The following is a 22,114-nucleotide window of genomic DNA, read 5'->3' as shown; positions in this document are numbered from 1 at the left end:
ATTTCCACCTAGTAAGCGGAAATGGGAAAAAAGAACACTTCATCTAACAACAGCAGAATGCACTTTCTTCTCAAGGGCATATTGAACTTTCCAGAATAAACCACAGGTTAGGCCATAAAACACATCTCAGTAAACATAAAAGAACTAAAATCATATAAAGTATATTCTCCACCCATATGTAATGAAGTTAAAAACCAACAGAAAGATACTTAGGAAATTCACAAATACATGGCAACACACTCCTAGATACCAAAACTTATGAGATTTGGAAAAAGCCATGCTTAGAAGTAAACGTATAGCTGTAAATACCAACTAAAAGAAAAAAAAAGGCCAGGAGCGGTGGCTCATGCCGGTAATCCCAGCACTTTGGGAGGCCGAGGCAGGTGGGTCACTTGAGGTCAGGAGTTCAATACCAGCCTGGCCAACATGGTGAAACCTTGTCTCTACTAAAAATACAAAAATTAAGGCTGGTTGGCCGGGCACAGTGGTTCATGCCTGTAATCCCAGCACTTTGGGAGGCTGAGGGGTGGATCACCTGAGGTCAGGAGTGCAAGGTCAGCCTGGCCAACATGGTGAAACCCCGTCTCTACTAAAAATACAAAAAAAAAAAAAAATTAGCTGGGCATGGTGATGGGTGCCAGTAATCCCAGCTACTTGGGAGGCTGAGGCAGGAAAATCGCTTGAACCCGGGAGGTGCAGGTTGCAGCGAGCCGAGATCGCGTCATCGCACTCCAGCCTGGGCAATGGTGCGAGACTCTGTCTCAAAAAAAAAAAAAAAAAATTAAGGCTGGGTGCAGTGGCTCACACCTGTAATCCCAACACTTTGGGAGGCCAAGGTGGGCCAATCACCTGAGGTCAGGAGTGCGAGACCAGCCTGGCCAACATGCTGAAACCCCATCTCTACTAAAAATACAAAAATTAGCCAGGCATGGTGTCGGGCACCTGTAATCCCAGCTACTTGGGAGACTGAGATAGGAGAATCAGTTGAGCCTGGGAGGCAGCGGTTGCAGTGGGCCAAGACTGCATCATTACATTCTAGCCTGGGCAAGAAGAGTAAAACTCCATCTCAAAAAAACAAACAAACAAAAATGAAGTCTTGATATATGCTACAATATGGATGAGTCTTGAAAACATTAAGTGAAGCAGGTCAGTCACAAAAGGCGACATATTGTATGATTCCCTTTGTATGAACCATTCAGAGTTCAAATAGTCAAATCCACGGAAAAAGAAAGTAGATTCGTAGTTACCAGGAGCTGTGAGGAGGGAAGAATCGGGAGTGATGGCTAATGGGTATCAGTTTCTTTTTGGGATAATGAAAATGTCCTGGAATTAGACGGTGATGATGGTTATGAATATACTACAATATATAAATTCCGCCATAGTTTACACTTTAGAAAAATTAAATTTTAGGCTGGGCACAGTGGCTCAGAACTGCCATCCCAGCACTTTGGGAGGCCTAGGTGGGTGGATCACTTGAGCCAGGAGTTCAAGACCAGGCTGGCCAACATGGTGAAACCTCGTCTCTACTAAAAATACAAAAAAATCAGCCGGGCATGGTGGTGGGTGCCTATAATCCCAGCTACTCGGGAGGCTGAGGCAGAGGTTGCAGTGAGCCGAGACCACACCATTGCACTCTAGCCTGGGCAACAAGAGTGAAACTCCACCTCAAAAAAAAAAAGAATAATCAGAGACATAACTCAAATGAAGTAACTAGAATTTTACCCCAGGGTACCATGTACGAGGATTAATTTTTTAATATTATTATTATTTTATTTTATTTTTATTTTTTTTGAGACAGAGTCTCGCTCTGTTGCCCAGGCTGGAGTGCAGTGGCACGAGCTTGGCTCACTACAACCTCCGACTCCTGGGTTCAAGCAATTCTTCTGTCTCAGCCTCCCGAGTAGCTGGAATTACAGACATGCACCACCACGCCTTGCTAATTTTTTGTATTTCTGGTAGAGACGGAGTTTCACCATGTTGGTGAAGCTGGTCTTGAACTCCTAACCTCAGGTGATCCACATGCCTCAGTCTCCCAAAGTGCTGGGATTACAGGCGTGAGCCACTGCGCCCGGCCTATTATTATTTTCTTTGTAGAGACCAGGTGTCACTATGTCACTATGATGTCCAGGCTGGCCTCGAACTCCTTTTACCTCAGCCTCCCAAAACACTGGTATTACAGACATTAGCCACCACACCTCACCAAAAGGTACCTTTTCAGCCTCCCTGTTGGGGAATCATACCCCACAAACCCCAGTCTCACCCATGACAGACAGAGACACTTACTAGTATAATAATGAGGAAGACATTCCACCCCCTACCCACCCCGAGACGGAGTCTCACTCTGTCGCCCAGGCTGGAGGGCAATGGCGCAGTCTTGGCTCACTGTAACCTCTGCCTCCCAGGTTCAAGTGATTCTCCTGCCTCAGCCTCCCAAGTAGCTGGGATTACAGCCAAGCGCCACCATGCCCAGCTAATTTTTGTATTTTTGGTAGGGACAAGGTTTCGCCATGTTGGCCAGGCTGGTCTCAAACTGGCTGGTTTCGAACTCCTAACCTTATGATCCACCTGCCTTGGCCTCCCTAAGTGCTGAGGATTCAGGCACGAGCCACCGCGGCCGGCCTTTGAGGAGGACGTTTGAGCACATTTAAAATCATAGTTTGCAAACCCCGCAACTGTCTACTTGGTCGCACTGGGTCACACCTAGTGGTTGGACAGGTAAAAGCATGATCCCTAGCAGGGATCATGTTATCTGAGAAAGCTACCAGCCAGCACCCTTCATAGCGTTTGCCCTGGTTCCCAAACTGCCAATTTAGCCTTTGACAACAGCTCTGCTAAGTAAATGCAAGCTGCAGAACAAGTCCTAGCTGAGAGCTGGACGTAAAGCCACCTAATCCTTTTTTTTTTTTTTCACGCTGGAGTGCAGTGATGCGATCTCCGCTCGCTGCAACCTCTGCCTCCTGGGTGCAAGTGATTCTCCTGCCTCAGCTTCCCAAGTAGCTGGGACTACAGGTGTGCACCACCACACCCGGCTGAGTTTTGTATTTTTAGTAGAGACGGGGTTTCACCACGTTGGCCACGCTGGTCTGGAACTCCTGACCTGAAGTGATCTGCCTGCCTCAGCCTTCCAGAGTGCTGGTATTACAGGTGTAAGCCACTGTGCCCAGCCAAAAGCCACCTAATCCTAATGATGCTGAGAGGCAACCAAAGGGCCCAGAGAGGGGAAGTAGGTGCATCAGAGTCACACAGCTAAGAAGTGGCAAGGGCAGGACTCAAACTCTGTCAGTCTAAAGAAAGACCTGGGCCTTGGATGCAGCATTTGCTGCGTGGCATGTGGTGAAGTGGGTGATCCCAGCCCAACATGGCTGGTGAACAGGTAAACCCACTCTCACAAAGAAAAGGTGAAGGAAGCTAGCTGGCTGACTTCCAAAGGGCTACAAGGGTGACAGGACTCTGCCAGAAATGCAGAGAACAAAGACAACATATCCGTCTAGGCCGAGAGGAGCCCTTCCATCTAGGCAGTGGTCTTATTCCAGCTCAAGCAGCTCACTCAGCAGGCAGCTCTGCTCAACACAGAGGCACCTGGTACCCCTGAAGTTGACAATGTCCTTCCCTCTGGGTGTTGCCATGTCTCCTCACCAAGCCGCCTGCCTACCCGACTTACCGTGTCTGTGAACTGGTAGGCAATGAACTTGCGCATCAAGGAAATTGCCGTGGCCCGTTCCTCCCCAATCTGGAAGATGAGAGGCAGATTTGAGAGAGATGACAGGATGGAGGAAAGGACACAGGAAAGGGGGCAGGAGACAGCAGCAAGAAAGATAAAGTAGGGCCAAGAGAGGAGAGAAAAAGAAGGATGGACAGCCAGGAAGATGGAGGTGGGAGACAGCCAGTCAGTAACGTGGAGTGAGGGACGGAGACAGAAGGACCAAGTGACTGGCAGGCCACGGAGACCCGGGACAGACAGACAGACACTTCTCCCCCACAAAGCAGCCTCCCTCATTCTCCCACCTCCTCCAAGCCCTGAGGTCAGAGCACATACCTTACATTTGACAGTCCACAGATTGGGATCCCTAAGCAGCAGAGGAAAAGGAAACCCTTCAGGGAAGCTGGATCTTCAGTAACAAACAGACGAACCCCCAGGGCCACCCCCTTCCTCTGGTTTCACATCCAGGTTCCCCCATACTCACTGGCTTCCCCACGCTTCTACCCAGGAGCAAGAGGAAAGAGAAAGTGCCACCTTCCCCTCCCTACCCCCGCCATCCACCACACTGCCTGTGTGACTCTGCCCTGACTTATTTCAGGGAGCCACCTGTTTGAGCACCATCACCCCATACAAGATTCGCACCCCAGCATGGCCCCCACCATCCCAACCCCCTTACTTGACTCCTGGGAGCAGCTGCTGCTGGGTGATGTCATCTGAGAGCTCATCAGATCCTCCATACACCCTGAAAGGAGGAGGGCAGTCAGGAAGGAAGGGGTGAAGCTCTGTCAGATCCCCACGCCTTCCCGCTTAGGGACCACCTGCTCCCTGCCCCGACCTGCCCCCGCCATGCCCTTACGTCTCTCCCACAGATGACTTGGCATATTTCTTCATGTAATACTCGCCCAGTTCTTCTTCTCGCTGGTCCCTGGAGCACAAGGGGGGAAGCAAACACGACTTGAAGGTTGAGGACAGCAGGTGGGCTAACCTACCCCCAAATCTCCCCACAGGAGCCAATCCCACCATGTTTCCCTTCCTTGCCCACCTCCAGAGGTTTTGCAGGCGGCGAGCCCCAGAACGATCTTCATCCAGGACAACATTATCGATATTGGAGGCTGAAAAAAAATGGGCAGAAGGCGTGAGCAATGGCAGGTGGAGGGCAGGGGCCTGGAGAAAATAGGGGCGTGCAGCTAACAGGGCCAGGGTTTGGCCCTGGGGCAAGATGACATCTCACAGAGGAAATCCCAACCCTTCATCCCCTAGTCTGTCCTACTCAGCATCCTGCTTCTTGTCAAAAAGACTGGGGATGGGGCCCAGCAAGTTGGGGGGCTCCCAGCTGTTCCCATCTCAAAGTCACTGTCCAGGCACACCCTGGACTGCACCCCACCCCACACATCGCTACCGCCCACAAATGCTCAGTCCCAGACAGACACATCCATGCTTTCCTAGGTCAACAACTGGGGTATACCTGGCCCCAGAACTCCCTGACTGTGGATCCTACATAGGTCAGAGCCCCCAGGGCCAGACCGGGGCTGGTGGGGAGGCTACCGGTGAGGGCAGGTGCCTCAGGAAAGAGGAAGTGTCAGGATATGGGAGGAAGGTTGGGGAATCATACTTTTCAGATTCTTACCTTCAATCTCTTCTACTTGGAGGAAGAGGAGGTGGTGGTGGTGGTGGTGGTTGTGGTGGTGGTGGTGGTGGTGGGCGAGGGCAGACAAAGTATGAGCCAAATTATAGCAGCAAAATCAACCAATGGGTTGGGGGAGGGGAAGGGAGGGACACAGAAAGGTTGAAAATCAAAAGTAAAGGCCAGGCACCAGGTGGTTGGGAAGAAGCCGAAATGTATGAGGCGCACAGAACGGAAAATAACGGGGAAAGGGGGGCACTGGCCCAGGAAGTGGGGGGTATCTTGGGACAGAGCTCGCCCACCCTACAACCCCAGAAGGGATTCACTGGGCCCTGGGATCCCAGAGTTCTCTCCCCACAACATCCCCAGCCCACAGCCCCACCCCCCACTCATGGGCCTAAAAGGAAAAAGCAGGGAGCTGGTCTCTCTGGGAAGGACAGAAAGAAGCAAGGTGAGGACGGTGGGAGTTGGGGTGTACAGGGGATGGGGGGTGGGGGGGAATGGGCTCTGAAGACCCTCTCAGCCACCCTCTTCCCAGTAGTCTTGTGGAGGCAGGGCTCACACACACCTTTCTCTAGGATGTCCTCTGCTCCATCCTCCCACTGGTCCTCGTCCTCATACTCATCGTCAACATCTGAAACGGAAAGGCCAAGTGGTAAGTGACAAAGGTGACCTCATAACAGCTCCCAGGACACGAAGCATCTCCTCTGGGAGATATGCACTACAAATCCCCACTGCACAGAGCAGGACACTGAGGCTCTGACAGGGAGGCACTCATCTGGGGCCGTGCCACATAACTGGTGCATGCATCAGGATCGAGGGGGACATACAGCTCCAACTAGCTCTAAAAGTCATCCCCTCTCCTTACTCCACTCCCAAATCCCTTTTAAAAAACTAAGATCAAAGTAAGCAAAAAGAAAAGTTCCCTCCCAACTATCAAAAAATGATCAATACAGTTTTTTAAAAGATGGTTCATGGTCTGTTGGTTTTATGATTCTCGTACACTTACAACAGCTAATGCTGAGAGCATACTATACACCCTGCCCTGTTCTGAGTACCTGACACAGGTTCCTCACTGATCTTCCTGGCAACCCCGAGGGAGGCACTATCGCTGTTCCTATTTTAAAGCAAGGGCTCTGAGACCTAGGGAGATTAAGGAACTTGCCCACAGACTCAGCTGGGATCTGAGAGGCAGTCTGGCTCCATGGTCCATGTACTTAATCTCTTCACTATGTTGGATGTACTGCTTTGTAGGTATCAAATATTACACTAAAAACGTAATACATGCACATAATGAAAAACTCCAATGTCTATAGAGGATGTAAGTATCAATTAAGTCTCCCTCACATTTCTAACCCCTAGTTATCTCAGTAACCTTTCCCAAAGGCAACTCCGTGACTAGTTTCTTGCCTAGAGATGATCTGTGTACATATATGAAATCCATGTAAGGCTGGACGTGGTGGCTCACACCTGTAATCTCAACACTTTGGGAGGCCGAAGTGGGAAGATCACTTGAGCCCAAGAGTTTGAAACCGGCCTGGGCAACATAGTGAGACCTCCTAAATCCAAAAACTTAAAAAATTAGTTAGGGTTGGGCACGGTGGCTCATGCCTGTAATCCCAGCACTTTGGGAGGCCGAGGCGGGTGGATCATGAGGACAGGAGTTCATGATTAGCCTGGCCAACATGGTGAAACCCCCGTCTCTACTAAAAATACAAAAAATTAGTTGGGTGTGGTGGTGGGTGCCTGTAATCACAGCTACTCGGGAGGCTGAGGCAGAGAATTGCTTGAACCCGGGAGGTGGAGGTTGCAGTGAGCCAAGATCACACCACTGCACTCCAGCCTGGGTAACAGAGGGAAACTCCGTCTCAAAAAAAAACAGTCTAGTCAGGCCTGGTGATGCATACCTGTGGTCCCAGCTACTCAGGAGGCTGAGGTGAGAGGATCACTTGAACCTGGGAGGTAGAGGCTCCAGTGAGCCATGATCATGCCACTGCACTCCAGCCTAGGAAACGGAGTGAGATCCTGTCTTTAAAAAAAAAAAAAAAAAAGGGCTGGGCATAATGGCTCATGCTTATAATCCCAGCACTTTGGGAGGCCGAGATGGGTGGACCACCTGAGGTCAGGAGTTCGAGACCAGCCTGGCCAACATGGTGAAACCCTGTCTCTACTAAAAACACAAAAATTAGCCAGGAGTGGTGGCGCGCACCTATAATCCCAGCTACTCGGGAAGCTGAGGCAGGAGAATCGCTTGAATCCGGGAGGCAGAGGTTGCAGTGAGCCGAGATCACACCACTGCACTCCAGCGCGGGCAAGAGAAACTCCGTCTTAAAAAAAAAAAAAGAGGCTGGGCGCAGTGGTTCATGCCTGTAATCCCAGTACTTTGGGAGGCCAAGGTGGGTGGATCATGAGGTCAGGAGTTCGAGACCAGCCTGGCCAACATGGTGAAACTCTGTCTCTACTAAAAATACAAAAATTAGCTGGGCATAGTGGCAGGCACCTGTAATCCCAGCTGCTCGGGAAGCTGAGGCAGGAGAATCGTTTGAAACCAGAAGCTGGAGGTTGCAGTGAGCTGAGAATGCACCACTGAACTCCAGCCTGGGTGAAAAATCGAAACTCCATCTCAAAAAAAAAAGAAAAAGAAAAGAAAAGAAATGCATGTAATCCACTCCGCCACCACTATGTGCCCCCCATGTAATTTTTTTTTTTTAGACCGAGTCTTGCTCTGTCGCCCAGGCTAGAGTGCAGCAATCTCAACTCACTGCAACCTTCACTTCCCGGGTTCAAGCAATTCTCCTGCCTCAGCCTCCCAAGTAACTGGGATTATAGGCGCCTGCCACCGCACCCAGCTAATTTTTGTATTTTTAGTAGAGACAGGGTTTCACCATCTTGGCCAGGCTGGTCTCGAACTCCTAACCTCAGATGATCCACCCGCCTCAGCCTCCTAAAGTGCTGGGATTACAAGCATGAGCCACTGCGCCCAGCCCCCACGTTAATTTTTTTAACACAATGTCCTGTACCTTCCTTTTTCTCAGAACTACTACCAACTCAGAGCTCTCCCACAGTAGCACGTGCCTCATATACTATATGGCCCATAATTTGTTTAACCAGGCCCTAATCATCAATAAACATTTAGGTCACCAAACTTTTGCAACTGCGAACAGGACTACAACAAGCATCTTTGTTCTCATGTCTTCATGCACTCATGCAAGTTTAACCACAAAGTAAATTCTAAAGAGGAACTGCTGGGTCAAAGGGTTCCTGCATGTTAAATGCTAACAGGCACTGCCACATAGCCTTCCACACAGGCAGTGCCCACCAACACTTCCACCACCAACATATGGGTGTCCCTGGGAGCCCACAGCTTTTACCCAGCATGGCATCCATTCTCTTGTTCTCCAAGAATATCCAGAGCACCTCCTGTCCCTTTGACAATAAACTAGTTTTCTTCTCAGGTAAAACAGTCCCAGGAAAACAGACGGAGGATGTGTTCTAAGTAACCCCTCTTCCGATAGGTAAGGGAAAACAAGCACATTCATTATCATCATGGAAGTATGAACTAGTCTTATCTTTTCAGGAACTGATATTTGGCCATAAATATCAAAAATCTTTTTTAAAAAAAAATGCGGCTGGGCATGGTGGCTCACGCCTGTAATCTCAGTACTTTGGGAGGCCAAGGCGGGCGGATCACAAGATCAGGAGTTTGAGACCATCCTGACTAACACAGTGAAACCCCGTCTCTACTAAAAATATAAAAAATTAGCCAGGTGTGGTGGCACATGCCCATAGTCCCAGCTACTCAGGAGGCTGAGGTAGGAAAATCAGTTGAACCCAGGAGGGAGAGGTTGCAGTGAGCCATCGCGCCACTGCACACCAGCCTGGGCGACAGAGCGAGACTCCATCTCAAAACAACAACAACAACAACAAAATATACAACCTTTGCCTAGCAATTTGACTAATAGGGATTTAACACGTAGAACAGAGATTTTTCATCTGGGGTGGTCTGTGTTCGATGAAAAAACTACAGCTCCTATTTTCAGTAATCTGGAATTGAAATTTAGCATTTACATCAATTACATACAATGGCAACAAACCACATAATGTTAGCTGTGTCACCGGCTCTTTCACAGCACATTACAGCTGTAGGTATTTCAAGGCAGTATTTATACTCACTGCTACTCGAAAATTAGATTCTTAGACTACCAACAAAGTCTTATTACCTAAATATGTTAACAAAGAAACACATGCACCAAAATGTTCTTTTTAAATATTCTGATAACTGTATTTCAATAAATTGTCTTCTTTGGAATCCTATATATTTTGTTTTATGCATTTCAGAAAATGATTCTGACAAGGGAACAGGGTTTCACCAGACTACAAGGGGCCGTAGCACAAGAAAAGTTAAGAACTCTGGTCCTTCACGCCTGTAATCCCAGCACTTTGGGAGGCCCAGGCGGGTGGATCACGAGGTCAGGAGATGGAGACCATCCTGGCTAACACGGTGAAACCCCGTCTCTACTAAAAATACAAAAAATTAGCCGGATGTGGTGGCTGGCGCCTGTAGTCCCAGCTACTTGGGAGGCTGAGGCAGGAGAATGGCGTGAACCTGGGAGGTGGAGCCTGGCAGTGAGCCGAGATCGCGCCACTGCACTCCAGCCTGGGCAACAAGAGCAAAACTGTTTCAAAAAAAGAAACAGGGCCGGGCGCGGTAGCTCACGCTTGTAATCCCAGCACTTTGGGAGGCCGAGGTGGGCGGATCACGAGGTCAGGAGATCAAGACCATCCTGGCTAACAAGGTGAAACCCCGTCTCTACTAAAAAATAGAAAAAATTAGCTGGGCGTGGTGACAGGCGCCTGTAGTCCCAGCTACTCGGGAGGCTGACGCAGGAGAATGGCGTGAACTTGCAGTGAGCCAAGTTCAAGTTCATGCCACTGCACTCCAGCCTGGGCGACACAGCGAGACTCCGCCTCAAAAAAAAAAAAAAAAAAAAGAAAGAAATGGAACTAAAAGTGGAAGCTTAGCCTCTGCTCAGCACTGGCCGAGCACTATGACATACCAGCCTCGTCCAGAATGAAGCCTCCATGGCGGGGTTTCTTGGGAGGCCGGTCATCATCTTCTTCCTCCTCTTCCTCATCATATTCCTCCTCCTCTTCCTCTTCCTCTTCTTCCTCAGGCTCTTCTTCTTTCTCACTGCCCGCTGCACTCCGCCGCTCTTCCTCTACCTACAGGGGTCAGGCAGGGTTGTAGCACCAGAATTCTACTACCCCAAAAATCCAAAAACCAAGTTCCCCACCCTAAATCTGACTTCAGATCGGCCTGGCCAATCATAGCCCACTTTGCTCTGCATATATCCCTTTCACTCTAGCCTGGCCTCTCTGGTTACCATCCTATCTCAGCGACAGCACTGCGATCTCCCCAGCCACCCAAGCAACCCTGGGAGTTGACCCGGGCTTCTCCCTGCACTAGACCTCTTGCTCACTTGCCACTGGGTCTTTAAGTATAATAGCTCGATGAAGCTTGGTCCTTGGGCCTCACTTCTTTCTTTTTTTTTTTTTTTGAGATGGAGTCCCATTCTGTCTCCCAGGCTAGAGTGCCGTGGCACAATCTCGGCTCACTGCAACCTCCACCTCCTGGGTTCAAGCAATTCTCTTGCTTCAGCCTCCTGAGTAGCTGAGATTACAGGCGTGTGCCACCACACCTGGCTAATTTTTGTATTTTTTTAGTAGACACAGGGCTTCACCATGTTGGCCAGGCTGGTCTCGAACTCCTGACCTCAGGTGATCCATCCGCCTCTGCCTCCCAAAGTGCTGGGATTACAGGTGTGAGCCACAGCACCCAGCCCATCTCTTCCCATTCTACAACTCCCCAAGGCCATCTCGTCCTCTCCCTTAGCGGTGGTGGACATCTCTGTGACAGTTACTCCCATCTCTGTTTCTAGTCCACACTGCTCACCAAGATCACTGGCCACCCCTGTTGCTAATTCTGTGGCCATTCTGTATTCTCTACCATCCCAGCAGCATCTGGCACCCCAACCATGCCCTCCCTGGAGAAATGCTCCTCCCTTGGCTTCTGCCGTACCACGCTCTCCTGGTTTTTCTCAAAACTCCACTGGCTCCTCTTCAAGCTCCTCTTACTGTTAACCCCTTCAAATCTGACATGGATTACCACAGCTCAGTCCAGGGCCACTTTGTTCTCCCTCCATGCACTCTCTCCCTGTCCATTTTACTTTCCATGACCTCAGTTCCTGTCTCTCGAGATGACACCCTCATCTGTCTCTAGAGTCCCACTTTTTTCCAGAACTCAAGACCTCCATGCACCAGCAGCATCCTGGATGCCTCCCCCAGATGGCCTCTGAGCCCTTTCATACTCACTGTGTCCCAAACTGACCTCAGTGTCTTCCCCTAGACCTGTGCTGGCCTCCTCCAATTACCGACAGGCACCAAATCCTCATCCTTTCTGCCTGTTAACATCATTTCTCCAACCCATCCTTTTCCCCCAGCCTCATATATCTGAGCCTAGGCCAGGACACTGCCTTCTAACACCTGGATCCTTACCCCAGCCTCCTCCCTACTCTCCTGGCCTCTAATCCCTCTTTCCATACCACAAACAACATTAATGGATGCATACCAAACTTCAATCATTAACTCATTAACTTCACAACTTCTTCCATGTCATTACTATAATCCATTTACCTAATACAGGTTGAACATCCCTAATCCAAAAATCTGAAATCTGGTCAGGCGCAGTGGCTCATGCCTGTAATCCCAACACTTTAGGAGGCCGAAGCGGGTGGATCACCTGACATCAGGAGTACAAGACCAGCCTAGCCAACATGGTGAAACCCCGTCTTTACTAAAAACACAAAAGCTAGCTCAGTATGGTGGTGGGCACCTGTACTCCCAGCTACTCAGGAGGCTGAGGTAGGAGAATCGCTTGAAACTGGGAGGTGAAGGTTGCACTGAGCCAAGATTGTACCATTGCACTCCAGCCTGGCCAATGGACCGAGACGCTGTCAAAAAAACAAACAAACAAAAAACTGAAATCTGAAAGCCTTCAAAATCTGAAACGTTTTCAGCACTGACATCATGCTCAAAGGTCATGCTCAGGCTGGGCGCGGTGGCTCGCGCGGATCACTTGAGGTCAGGAGTTCAGGACCAGCCTGGCCAACATAGTGAAACCCCATCTCTACTAAAAATACAAAAAAAAAAAAAAAACCTAGCCAGGCATGGTGGCGCACCTGTAGTCCCAACTACTTGGGAGGCTGAGGCAGGAGAATTGTTTGAACCTGGGAGGCACAGGTTGCAGTGAGCCAAGATCGCACCACTGCACTCCAGTCTAGGCAACACAGCAAGACACTGTCTCAAAAAAAACAAACAAACAAACAAACAAAAAAACGGTCATGCTCAAAGTAAATGTTCACTGGAGCATTCTGGATTTTCAGATTAGGGAATGCTCCAGTGCAAATATTACAAAATCAAAAAAAAAATCCAAAATCTGAAACAGTTCTTGTCCCAAGCATTTTGGATAATATTCAATGTGTATTTTCTTCAAATCTACTCACCTTCTTACTTTAAAGAAAAACATTTCTATGTTATGCAATGTTTCAAAATTTAAAACTTTTTGAAGGTTGGTCATAAACACAAGGTAACTATAAAGATAAAAGCAAAATAATGTTATTAAGACCCAGCAGGCCGGGCGCGGTGGCTCACGCTTGTAATCCCAGCACTTTGGGAGGCCGAGGCGGGCGGATCACAAGGTCAGGAGATCGAGACCACGGTGAAACCCCGTCTCTACTAAAAATACAAAAAAAAATTAGCCGGGCGTGGTGGCGGGCGCCTGTAGTCCCAGCTACTCGGAGAGGCTGAGGCAGGAGAATGGCGTGAACCCGGGAGGCGGAGCTTGCAGTGAGCCGAGATCGCGCCACTGCACTCCAGCCTGGGTGACAGAGCAAGACTCCATCTCAAAAAAAAAAAAAAAAAAAAAAGACCCAGCAAGATACTGCTGCCTGCTGCAGGCTCTAAGCCTAAGGCCTGTTCTCCCACCCAGAGGCATTCGAGACACAGTAGCACTAAAATGAAACTTTCTCATGACCCAATCTTGACACACAACTGAAAAGGAAACATTCTCACTAAATGATTCAATGTAGCTTAAGGTCTTGTCCTTATTCCACCAAAAAGCACCTTTCATCATCCCCAACCTAGAATATATGGTACAGTCTTAGAAAACTGTAATCTAGGCCGGGCGCGGTGGCTCACACCTGTAATCCCAGCACTTTGGGAGGCCGAGGCAGGCGGATCACAAGGTCAGGAGATCGACACCATCCTGGCTAACACAGTGAAACCCCGTCTCTACTAAAAATACAAAAAATTAGCCGGGCGAGGTGGTGGGCGCCTGTAGTCCCAGCTACTCGGTCGGCTGAGGCAGGAGAATGGCGTGAACCCCCGGGGGCGGAGCCTGCAGTGAGCCGAGATCACGCCACTGCACTCCAGCCTGGGCAACAGTGAGACTCTGTCTCAAAAAAAAAAAAAAAAAAAAGAAAAGAAAACTGTAATCTAAAATATGAACCTGACCATTTGGTCCCCTGCTCAGCTTCAGCCAGCCTGAACTAGAAGCACATGCTCTGCCTGCTGCCTCTCCCCGTTTCCCACCATTCAGGACTGCCTCCCCAACACTAGGCCTCAGCTTCACTCAACTACTTGGACCATACTCTCTCAGCGCTGGCCATCATCCATGCTGGTTCTCTGTATAAAAAGTCCCCTCTGGGGCTGGGCGCAGTGGCACACGCCTGTAATTCCAGCTACTCAGGGGGCTCAGGCAGGAGAATCACTTAAACCCGGAAGACAGAGGTTGCAGTGAGCCGAGATCGCGCCACTACACTCCAGCCTGGGCGACAGAGTGAGACTTCATCTCCAAAAAAAAAAAAAAAGTGTGCCTCCCATTCACACTTCAACTAAAATATTCCCTCCTTAGCTAGGCATGGTGGCTCACACCTATGATCCCAACACTTTGGGAGGCCAAGGTAGAAGGATCACTTGAGCCCAGAAGTTCGACACCAGCCTGGACAATCTGACAAAGCCCTGTCTCTACCAAAAATACAAAACTTTAACCAGGCATGGTGGCAAATTCTTGTTGCCCCAGCTCATTGACAGGCTGAAGCAGGAGGACTGCTTGATCCTCAGGAGGCTGAGGCTGCAGTGGGTCGAGATCATACCACTGCACTCCAGCATGGGTGACAAAGTGGAGACCCTGTCTCAAAAAAAAAAAAAAAAAAAAAAAAAAAGGCCGAGTGTGGTGGCTCATGCCTGTAATCCCAGCACTTTGGGAGGCTGAGGCAGGCGATCACTTGAGGTCAGGATTTCCGAGACCAGCCTAGCCAACATGGTTAAACCCCATCTCTACCAAAAACATAAAAATCAGCCAGGTGTGGTGGCGCGCCCCTGTAATCCCAGCTACTCAGGAAGCTGAGAGAGGAGAATTGCTTGACCGTGAGGTGGAGGCTGCAGTAAGCCGAGATTGTGCACTCCAGCCTGGGTGACAGAGCAAGACACCAAGACAAAAAAAAAAAAAAAACAACCAAACCAACCTTCTTCCTCCTCCAGGCAGCCATCCCCACCCCCTCTCCCCCAGGCAGAGTCAGGCACATCCTCTATGCTCACAATTCTCTGGGCTCCCTCCATAACAGCCCTGACCACTGTGAGCCTCCCAATAGTAGGGCCCAGTCCATCTCAGGCACTGCTGGGTCCCCCAACATCACCCAGCCCAAGGCCAAGCACAGAAGACTTCAGAAATATTTGCTTAACACAAATCTCGACTAGCCCACAAGGAAGCGCATTTTAACAACCAAAACTATGACAGGACCACAGGCTGATTTCTAGGAACCTTGTCATCAGTTTCCCTCTGCCAGGTCCCAGAGAAGCCTCTTTCCAAACCTGGCTCCTCCCTCCCAGTGGAGGGTGCCCCCACCACTCTCTGCATCACCTCAGGGCTTGGATGTGCTCTCGGTGTCCTCAACATCCCCTGCAGTAACTGTGTATCTATTAAACTATCTCTGCCCTGAGACTGAGATCTCCATAAGGGAGACTGTGACCCCAACATGACAAGTCAAGGAACATTTGTTTTTTTGTTGTTGTTCTTTTTTGAGATGGAGTCTCGCTCTGTCTCCCAGGCTGGAGTGCAGTGGCGCGATCTCCGCTCACTGCAAGCTCCGTCTCCTGCGTTCACGTCATTCTCCTGCCTCAGCCTCCCAAGTAGCGGGGACTACAGGGGCCCACCACATGCCCGGCTAATTTTTTGTATTTTTAGTAGAGACGGGGTTTCACCGTGTTAGCCAGGATGGTCTCAATCTCCTGACCTCATGATCCACCCACCTCAGCCTTCCAAAGTGCTGGGATTACAAGCGTGAGCCACCGTGCCCGGCCAGAACATTTGTTGAATGAATAAATGAACAGGTTACTGGAGCCATGATGGGTGAACCAGCAGCCCCCCTCAAAAGTAGCTCATTATTTGCCATCCCTACCTGTCTAGCCACAGAACCCTGTCCTTCAAGGACCATGTCACCATTTGGCTATCTGAAAAGGCCATCCAGTCCTGTCCCTGGCAGTGGGGACAGGCCTCACAGTGCCCTCTTGCCTCACCTGGTAACTGAAGAGGAGCCAGCGTGGGGCGGGTGGGGGGGGGTCAAGTATGGTGTAGTGTTGGGGAAGTGAGACTAGTACAGTGCAAACGAGAATGTCCCAGACAGGAAATGGAACTGGGGATCTTGGTCTCATTTCCACCAGACTTTAACCACCAAGCAGTGTGTCTCCAAGCCATGAATCAGAGACCAAGAATCCAGTGCTACAGCTTAGAGAAAAGGCCCTCCCTGTCACTCTCCCACCACAGCATCCCAATTTCTCCAACTCTTCACTGCAAGCCTGGAAACCAGGCACTCTCCAAAGGTCACAACAAAAACTGGCAATCAAATGTCCACAGAGGATAAGCGGGCAACATAAGCGACTGGGACAAGTCACCCGAAACACACAGCACTCTCCATCTACCAAACGTTTTCCAGAACACAGCCACGTGAAATCTTTTCCTTTTCTTCACTCTGCCACAAGGCAAGCAAGAGCACAAATGGCAACTAACATCCTGGGAACTGGAGAAAATTCCCAGCTGTAAGTAGGGCAGCCACTCATCAAGCAAACGGCTGCTCTGCAGAACAACTCTGGGTCCCAGGGTGCCAGCTCCTTCCATTTTCCCAGAAAAAGAAATCTTAATCTTTATGTTAAATCTCCCTCACAAGCATCGGCAACTAATTTAAAAAGCCAGTTTAAGTTTCTGTGCATCAAACAAGGGATCTATAATCACCATGTTATCTGTTTACTGGTTTGTGATTGCTACCTACTAAATGTCAACTCCAAAAAAGCAAAGATTTCCTACCAGACACCTGAGAAGTGGAACACAGTAGTAGATGCAAACACTGATTTGTTCAACAAACGAATAAAACAAAAATAAGTTTAAAAGGTGGATAATGGGCTTGGTGCAGTGGCTCACGCCTGTAATCCCAGCACTTTGGGAGGTCAAGGACGGTGGATCACCTGAGGTCAGGAGTTCAAGACCAGCTTGGCCAACATGGTGAAACCCCATCTCTACTAAAAATACAAAAACTAGCCTGATGTGGTGGTGCATGCCTGTAATCCCAGCTACTCGGAAGGCTGAGGTTGCAGTGGGCTGAGATCATGCCACTGCACTCCAGCCTGTGTGCAACCTAGAGAGATGCTATCTCAAAAAAAAAAAATAAATAAAAAGCATTACGGCAAATAAAAGAACATTTGAAATCAGAAATGCCCCAGGAAGTGTTGGTTTTTTGGTTCCTGGAACAGAGGTACTCAACAGACCCAAAGCCAGAGTGATCCTTTCAAAACATTAGATCACATCTTCCACTTGCTCAAACTTTTTCGTGGTTTCATTTTACTCAGTTAAGACCAAATTCCTTACCACAGCCTTCAAGATCCTATATGACTTGGCTCTCATACATTCTTTGTTGCACTCACTCTGATCCAACCAAAGTGGACCCCCTTTTTTTAGGGGGTGGAGGGGAGACAAAGTCTCACTCTGTCACCCAGGTTGCAGTGCAGTGACACCATCACAGCTCACTGCACCTTCGCCTTCTGGCTCAAGCGATCTTCCCATCTCGGCCTCCCAAGTAGCTGGGACTACAGAAGCGTGCCACCAAGCTTAGCTAATATTTTTATAAGACGGAGTCTTGCTCGTCGCCCAGGCTGCAGTGCAGTGGCGCAATCTCAGCTCACCACAATCTCCACCTCCCTGGTTCAAGTGATTCTCAGCTTCAGCCTCCTGAGTAGCTGGGATTACAGGTGGGCGTCACCATGCCAAGCTAATTTTTTTGTATTTTTAGTAGAGACGGGGTTTCACCATGTTGACCAGGCTGGCCTTGAACTCTTGACCTCAGGTGATCCACTGTCTTGGCCTCCCAAAGTGCTGAGATTACAGATGTGAGCCACCAAGCCTGGCCTCAGCTAATTTTTTTAATATTTTTGTAGAGACAGGGTCCCGTTGTGTTACCCAGATTGCCCTCGAACTTCTGGGCTCAAGTGATCCTCCCAGCTTGGCCTCTCAAATTGTCGTTAATCCTTGAACACGGCAGACACACTCCCATCTTTGCACCTGCTGGTCCCCCTCACTGGAACACTCCACTTCCAGCTAACCACGACTCACTCCCTCACCTCCAACAAGTTTTTGCTCAAATGTCACCCCTCAGACTCATGCTGATGACCTTATTTCAAGAGCAACCAGGACTCTCCATTCCCCTTTTCTGTTCTCCTTTTCTCCAGTGTACCTTCCAGCTTACTATACAGTTTATTCCTTGGGTATATTTATTTACATTCCCGAAGACAGACATTTTTAAAATCTTTTTGTTTACTGGTGTACCCTAAGAGCAAACAATTGCGCCTGGTACATAGTAGGCACTACAAATATAGTTATGGAATGACTAGACGTAACTAAAAAAAAAACTAATGCTAAGTGCATACTATATGCACACAGAGTAAACTTTAAAAACATCACCTGTTATCTCACTGGACCTGACCCATTTCTGGCCTCCAGAACCTGTCCCTTTGCTTGACTTCGACTTGCCTAATTCTCTATCTCTTGCGACAATCTGGGAGTTCCCAGAAGCCACAGCCCGCTGTGAACCCCTCGAGCCTCCCACAGGGGCCTTTCTGCCCGGAGTCCTGTCCCCAGACGCAATGTCTCCCCCAGCGCCCCAGCCACAGACCTCGGCCTCCTCGCCGTCACTGCTGCGCTCGCTGTCCTCCTCCTCGGAAAAGTTGCTGTCCTCGCTGTCCGACATCTTCCGCTGCTGCTGGGAAAGACAGCAGCCTTGGCGCGTCCCAGAATCCTGCGCTCCACCCCGAGCCTCAGTTTCCCTGCTGGTTCCCTGGGAGAAGAAAACCCCTTAGCGCGCTTCCGGCAGGCTCGTTTTGGCAATCGCGAACTGGAGTGCGGACCCCCTCCTACGCCACATGCTAGATCTCCCCAGTTTCCGAATCTGTTCTCTACACCTCCCCGGCCCCCGGCGGCCCCCGGAACTGCCACCTCTGCACGCGCACTTACCTCTCGGACTCCACCTCCGCCTTCGGTACCAGCTGCTGTTTGCACGACGCCTGGCTGGGGCTGACGGGTCCTCTCGCGAGAACCTACCCGTTGGCCTCGCCTAACACGAGATTTCCGGGGCGGGCACGGGTGACGCACTTCCAGGTCGCCATCTTGAGAGAGGCAGGGCTGGACTAGGCAGAGGGCGGGGCGGACATCTGCAGAGGGTCAGGCGGGGAAAGGTTTTTTTTTTTACCTCCCGGCTCGGCGACGAGGCTGAAAGTCATGTTTGAATTTAGTGAGCCGTTTGCTCGTTAGTCCAGAACACTAGCGCGGTAGGCCAAGCCGCGAGGAGGCGGCGAATCAGCGAATAGCAAATTATAAAAGAAACCAGGCTTTATCTCCTAGGCCCTCTAAAGCATCCCCAGGAGATACGTATCCCCATTTTGGAGAGAACGCTGAAGCTCAGAAAAACTCAGTGGAAAGCGGCAGACCCAAGCCTCCTCGCCAAGTCTGAGTGACCGTGAATCCCTGGTTTTTCTTTCTTTCTTTTTTTTTTTTTTTTTGTGGAGTCGGGCTGTTGCCCGGCCTGGTCTCAAACTCCTCAAACTCAAACTCAAAAGCCATCCTCCGGCCTCGTCCTGCCAAAGTGATGAGATCACAGGCGTAAACTGCCGCGGCCGGCCCAAGTCCCTATTTTTCTTTCTGGGCTCCCTAAATTCATTTAAAGGCGAATTTATCTATTAGTAATGACGGCTGATGAGTGGCGGCAGAGTGGACAGGTGTAATGGAGAGATGAAAAATGAACCTTCGCCTGTAATCCCAGCGCTTTGGGAGGCTGAAGCGGGAGGATCGCCTGAGGCCAGGAATTTGAGACCAGAATGGGCAACAAATTGAGACCCCATGTATCCAATTTTTGTTTTTTTTTTTTAACGTGGTGTGGTGGCGTGTGCCTGTGGTCCCTGCTACTCCAAAGGCTAAGGTGGGAGGATCACTTGAACCCAGGTTGAGGCTTAAGTGAGCTATGATTGCACCACTGCACTCCAGACTGGGTAATAGAGACCCTGTCTCTAAAAAAAAAAAAAAAATTAAAAAATTTTAAAAAATTTAAAAATTGGGCCGGGCGCGGTGGCTCACGCCTGTAATCCCAGCACTTTGGGAGGCCGAGGCGGGCGGATCACGAGGTCAGGAGATCGAGACCATCCTGGCTAACATGGTGAAACCCCGTCTCTACTAAAAATACAAAAAGCCGGACGAGGTGGCCGACGCCTGTAGTCCCAGCTACGCGGGAGGCTGAGGCAGGAGAATGGCGTGAACCCCAGGGGGCGGAGCCTGCAGTGAGCCAAGATTGCGCCACTGCACTCCAACCCGGGCGACAGCGAGACTCCGCCTCAAAAAAAAAAAAAAAAAAGAAAAGAAAAATTAACCTGATAGGGGACATTTTAAAAATCTGAAGCCTATGTCGGGCGTGGTGGCTCATGCCTGTAATCCCAACACATTGGGAGGCTGAGGCGGGCAGATTGCCTGAGGTCAGGAGTTCGAAACCAGTCTGGCCAACATGGTGAAACCCCTCTTTACTAAAAATACAAAAAAATTAGCCGGGCGTGGTGGCATGCGCCTGTGATTCTAGTTACTCGGGAGGCTGAGGCAGGGGAATTGCTTGAACCAGGGAGGTGGAGGTTGCAGTGAGCCGAGACCGCGCCACTGCACTCCAGCCTAGGCAACAGAGGGAGACTCCGTCTCAAAAAAAAAAAAAAAAAAAAAAATTAGAAGCCTCAGGACATATTGGTAAAATTTCTCACATAAGTATGACACACCTGGATTCAATTTACCTAAGCTTGATATACTTACTTAGTTACTGGGGAATGGGGTGTAGTTATGATGGAAGCAGGCAGTGAATATACCTGAAGGTGCGTGTGTCTCCCCAAAAGCACACACTCCCAAATCCAGCAATCCCAAACTGAGTCCAAGAGAGATTGGGGAGGGGCTGAGCACTCTGTCGGAAGGTGTTTCCCCTTCCTTAAGCTTGGTTCTTTTAAATAGCAGCTCTTGAAAATAGGATTCTCGGCCGGGCGCGGTGGCTCACACCAGTAATCCCAGCACTTTGGGAGGCCGAGGCGGGCGGATCAGGAGGTCAGGAGATGAAGACCATCCTGGCTAACACAGTGAAACCCCGTCTCTACTAAAAATACAAAAAATTAGCCGGGTGTGTTGGCGGGCGCCTGTAGTCCCAGCTACTCGGACGCTGAGGCAGGAGAATGCGTGAACCCGGGAGCGAGCTGCAGTGAGCCGAGATCGCGCCACTGCACTCCAGCCTGGGCACAGAGCAAGACTCCGTCTCAAAAAAAAAAAAAAAAAAAATACAAAAAAAAAAAATTAGCCGGGCGTGGTGGCGGGTGCCTGTAGTCCCAGCTACACAGAAGGCTGAGGCAGGAGAATGGCGTGAACCCGGGAGGCGGAACTTCAAGTGAGCCGGCAGAGCTAGACTCCATCTCAAAAAAAGAAAATAGGATTCTCGGCCGGGTGCGGTGGCTCATGCCTGTAATCCCAGCACTTTGGGAGGCCAAGGCAGGCAGATCACCTGAGGTCAGGAGTTCAAGACCAGCCTGGCCAACATGGTAAAACCCTGTCTCTAAAAAATACAAAAATCAGCCAGGTGGCATAGTGGCACACACCCGTAATCCCAGCTACTCGGGAGGCTGAGGCAGGAAAATCTCTTGAACTTGAGAGGTGGAGGTTGCTGTGACAACAGAGCAAGACTCCCTCTCAAAAAAAAAAAAAAAAAAAAACAAGAGAATATGATTCTAATATTAATCACTACAGACACTGCTGCAGAAAGTCATTCCCTGCAGAAAAAAGAGGGCACAGTCATTTCCCGCCCCCCATGGAAGTTTCTTCCTTGGTGGATCCGTGGTTCTGAACTCAACTCTGGTAGCACATCAGAATACTTGAGAAGATTTTAGAAAGAAAGAGTTGCATAATAGCCCTAAACTGGAAACACAAAAATTAGGGCCAGGCGCAATGGCTCACGCCTGTAATCCCAGCACTTTGGGAGACCAAGGCAGGCGGATCATGAAGTCAGGAGTTCAAGACCAGCCTGGCCAACATGGTGAAACCCCATCTTACTAAAAATACAAAAAAAAAAAAAAAAATAGCCAGGTGTGGTGGCACATGCCTGTAATCCCAGCTACTTGGG

At 49.7% G+C, this 22,114-nt stretch overlaps 1 protein-coding gene across 2 annotated transcripts in view; it reads right to left on the bottom strand.

Annotated features, from left to right (window-relative positions):
* SUPT5H (SPT5 homolog, DSIF elongation factor subunit) overlaps positions 1-19,025 on the bottom strand; it is a 32,681-nt gene extending 13,656 nt beyond the window's left edge. The window contains exons 1-10 of one of the 2 annotated variants that reach the window (XM_030797430.1): positions 18,940-19,025; positions 18,602-18,763; positions 10,382-10,547; positions 5,893-5,958; positions 5,328-5,339; positions 4,743-4,812; positions 4,557-4,625; positions 4,377-4,442; positions 4,037-4,067; positions 3,662-3,730 (exon numbers count right to left, since the gene is read on the bottom strand). In XM_030797430.1, coding sequence (XP_030653290.1) covers positions 3,662-3,730; positions 4,037-4,067; positions 4,377-4,442; positions 4,557-4,625; positions 4,743-4,812; positions 5,328-5,339; positions 5,893-5,958; positions 10,382-10,547; positions 18,602-18,676 — 624 coding nt within the window. In that variant the 5' untranslated portion in view covers positions 18,677-18,763; positions 18,940-19,025. The remainder of the gene's footprint in view (positions 1-3,661; positions 3,731-4,036; positions 4,068-4,376; positions 4,443-4,556; positions 4,626-4,742; positions 4,813-5,327; positions 5,340-5,892; positions 5,959-10,381; positions 10,548-18,601; positions 18,764-18,939) is intronic. The other variant, XM_030797431.1, reaches the window with a different exon arrangement.
* Positions 19,026-22,114: the final 3,089 nt, after the last annotated feature.

This window comes from Nomascus leucogenys, chromosome 17, assembly GCF_006542625.1.
Source record: "Nomascus leucogenys isolate Asia chromosome 17, Asia_NLE_v1, whole genome shotgun sequence".
Taxonomy (NCBI): domain Eukaryota; kingdom Metazoa; phylum Chordata; class Mammalia; order Primates; family Hylobatidae; genus Nomascus; species Nomascus leucogenys.
Note: the sequence above shows the minus strand (reverse complement) of the source record. Positions and strands in the feature narration are given on the sequence as shown.